The sequence below is a fragment of the Ailuropoda melanoleuca genome, chromosome 14, assembly GCF_002007445.2.
Source record: "Ailuropoda melanoleuca isolate Jingjing chromosome 14, ASM200744v2, whole genome shotgun sequence".
Taxonomy (NCBI): domain Eukaryota; kingdom Metazoa; phylum Chordata; class Mammalia; order Carnivora; family Ursidae; genus Ailuropoda; species Ailuropoda melanoleuca.
The window spans coordinates 29,836,949-29,838,759 of NC_048231.1; the positions used below are offsets into that span (position 1 = coordinate 29,836,949).

The window sequence follows — 1,811 nt, forward strand, 5'->3', positions numbered from 1 at the left end:
CACTTTGAGTTAAAAACAGAATACACCGGGAGGAGCCAACACCTACATGTGGCAGGCTGTCAATCAGACAGGCTCTGCGGAATTCAGCTGCAGGAAAGGATGTGGTCAAACACACATGCTGGTAAGGTTAACTTCCACCAAGACCCTGTTTAAGCTGAGTGCTTCAAGACAAACAGTGCCACAGCATTCTGACTCCCAGAGCTCTCTTCGCATAGTAACTTTAAATCCATGTCACGGGAAGGGCCTTAACGAATTGCACTTGCTATGGGGCAACTGAAAATGTACAGCGAAGTGAAAAAGAGCTGAAACACAGGCATCCCAACCTACAGTGCAACTTTATAGTCACACTGAGGCTCCGGGTCCACCCTAGACACTTCCTGTAACCAGACTCTGTTACAGTTCCTTGCCCCCAAAAGGCTGTGTTTTTTTAATTTCGTTGCTCAAGCCTCAGTCAAGTATCTGAGTTTGAAGTCAACTGTGCTATCTACACCATGTGGATGACAGTCATTCAATTCCAAATTGCCTTTACCAAACAAGCTGGCACGCTGCTGTCGCGGAATTCTTCATATCTACACGAATGGGAGGAAGTCACCTTATTACTGAGACACCAGGGGCCCCACTGGCAAAGAACCCTCCTGTTAGAACTTCGTGGTCCATAGCTATGACCGTAAACTTTTTGAAGCATCCTTCTTTCCTTCTTCCCTTCCTCCCCGTAGATAACTTACATTTGTAACATGATTTGGTTCAAAAAGATGCCGTCTGCTAAATCCATGTACATTGTCAGGTTGTCCTGGTTGCCGCTTCCGAATGAGCCAAAAGTTTTCACCTGCCGGGAAGGGGAGCGGAGAGAGAGGCAGGAAAAGTCACCCCCGAGCGCACTGTCTAACGCTCTCCAGGGCAAAGGCCGGCAAGGCCCGTGCGGGAAGAGGGGGTCACCCCCGCCCGCCCACCCTTCTCCAGGGCCTCTACCCCCACCCTGCGCCAGGCAACAGACCAAAGACAGCAGGAGGAAAACTTCCTCCCCACTCTTCTCCAGTGTCCCAGGGCGGAAAACAACAACAACAACACTAAAAGGGACTTTTCAATAAATTTCTCACGTCTCAAATCTACTGGAAATGACTGTGCCGACCCCAGCCTGTACACATGCTCACTCGGAGCTCTCCAGTCCCCACCGCCACCCACCTGCTGGTCTCAGAGGTTCAGAAACTACACGAGAATATTTTGGGGGAGTGGGTCCTTTTCTCGAGTGGTCAAGCCATGGGGGGCCCAGGTGACTACTTGGACCCTGTCCGCTCCGGGCCCCGTCAGAACAGGTGTACCCGCTCAGCCCCTGGCCCGGCCGCGAGCGCGGCGAGGTCACGCACCGGGCGCGCGGGCTCCCGAGTTGGAAATGCCTCGGGACCCCTGGGCTCAGACCTCGACCTCGGCCAGGAGCACTTGCTGAGTCCCCCGCGTCCCGGAGGCTACCCGGGACCCCCGGGAAGGGAGGTTGTACGGCTACCGTAGGCAGCGGGGAAAGGAGCCAGTGCACCAACAATGGGGCAGGGAGCTGGGCGCACTCACCCAGGTCACCAGCGGGCTCTGCAGGAAGAGCTCCATGAGCTCCGAAACGGTCACGTCCATGCTGAGGCTGCGCCCGCCGGCTCCACGCCCCGGTCCCCCGCGCCGCGGCACAAAGCGGCTCCGGCAGCGAGCAGCGGGCGCGGGGCTGCGGCGGCTAGCACCCGGGAGACAAAGGCGGGGCGCGAGCCCACGTTCCGCGGCTTCGGCGGCCCCGCGCCCCGCCCGGGGCTGGGGGAAGGGGAGGGCCC

At 57.5% G+C, this 1,811-nt stretch overlaps 1 protein-coding gene across 1 annotated transcript in view; it reads right to left on the reverse strand.

Moving 5' to 3' along the window:
- CCDC88C (coiled-coil domain containing 88C) overlaps positions 1 to 1,796 on the reverse strand; it is a 133,709-nt gene extending 131,913 nt beyond the window's left edge. Inside the window, exons 1-2 of the mRNA XM_002920785.4 lie at positions 1,564 to 1,796; positions 726 to 826 (exon numbers count right to left, since the gene is read on the reverse strand). Coding sequence (XP_002920831.2) covers positions 726 to 826; positions 1,564 to 1,623 — 161 coding nt within the window. The 5' untranslated portion in view covers positions 1,624 to 1,796. The remainder of the gene's footprint in view (positions 1 to 725; positions 827 to 1,563) is intronic.
- Positions 1,797 to 1,811: the final 15 nt, after the last annotated feature.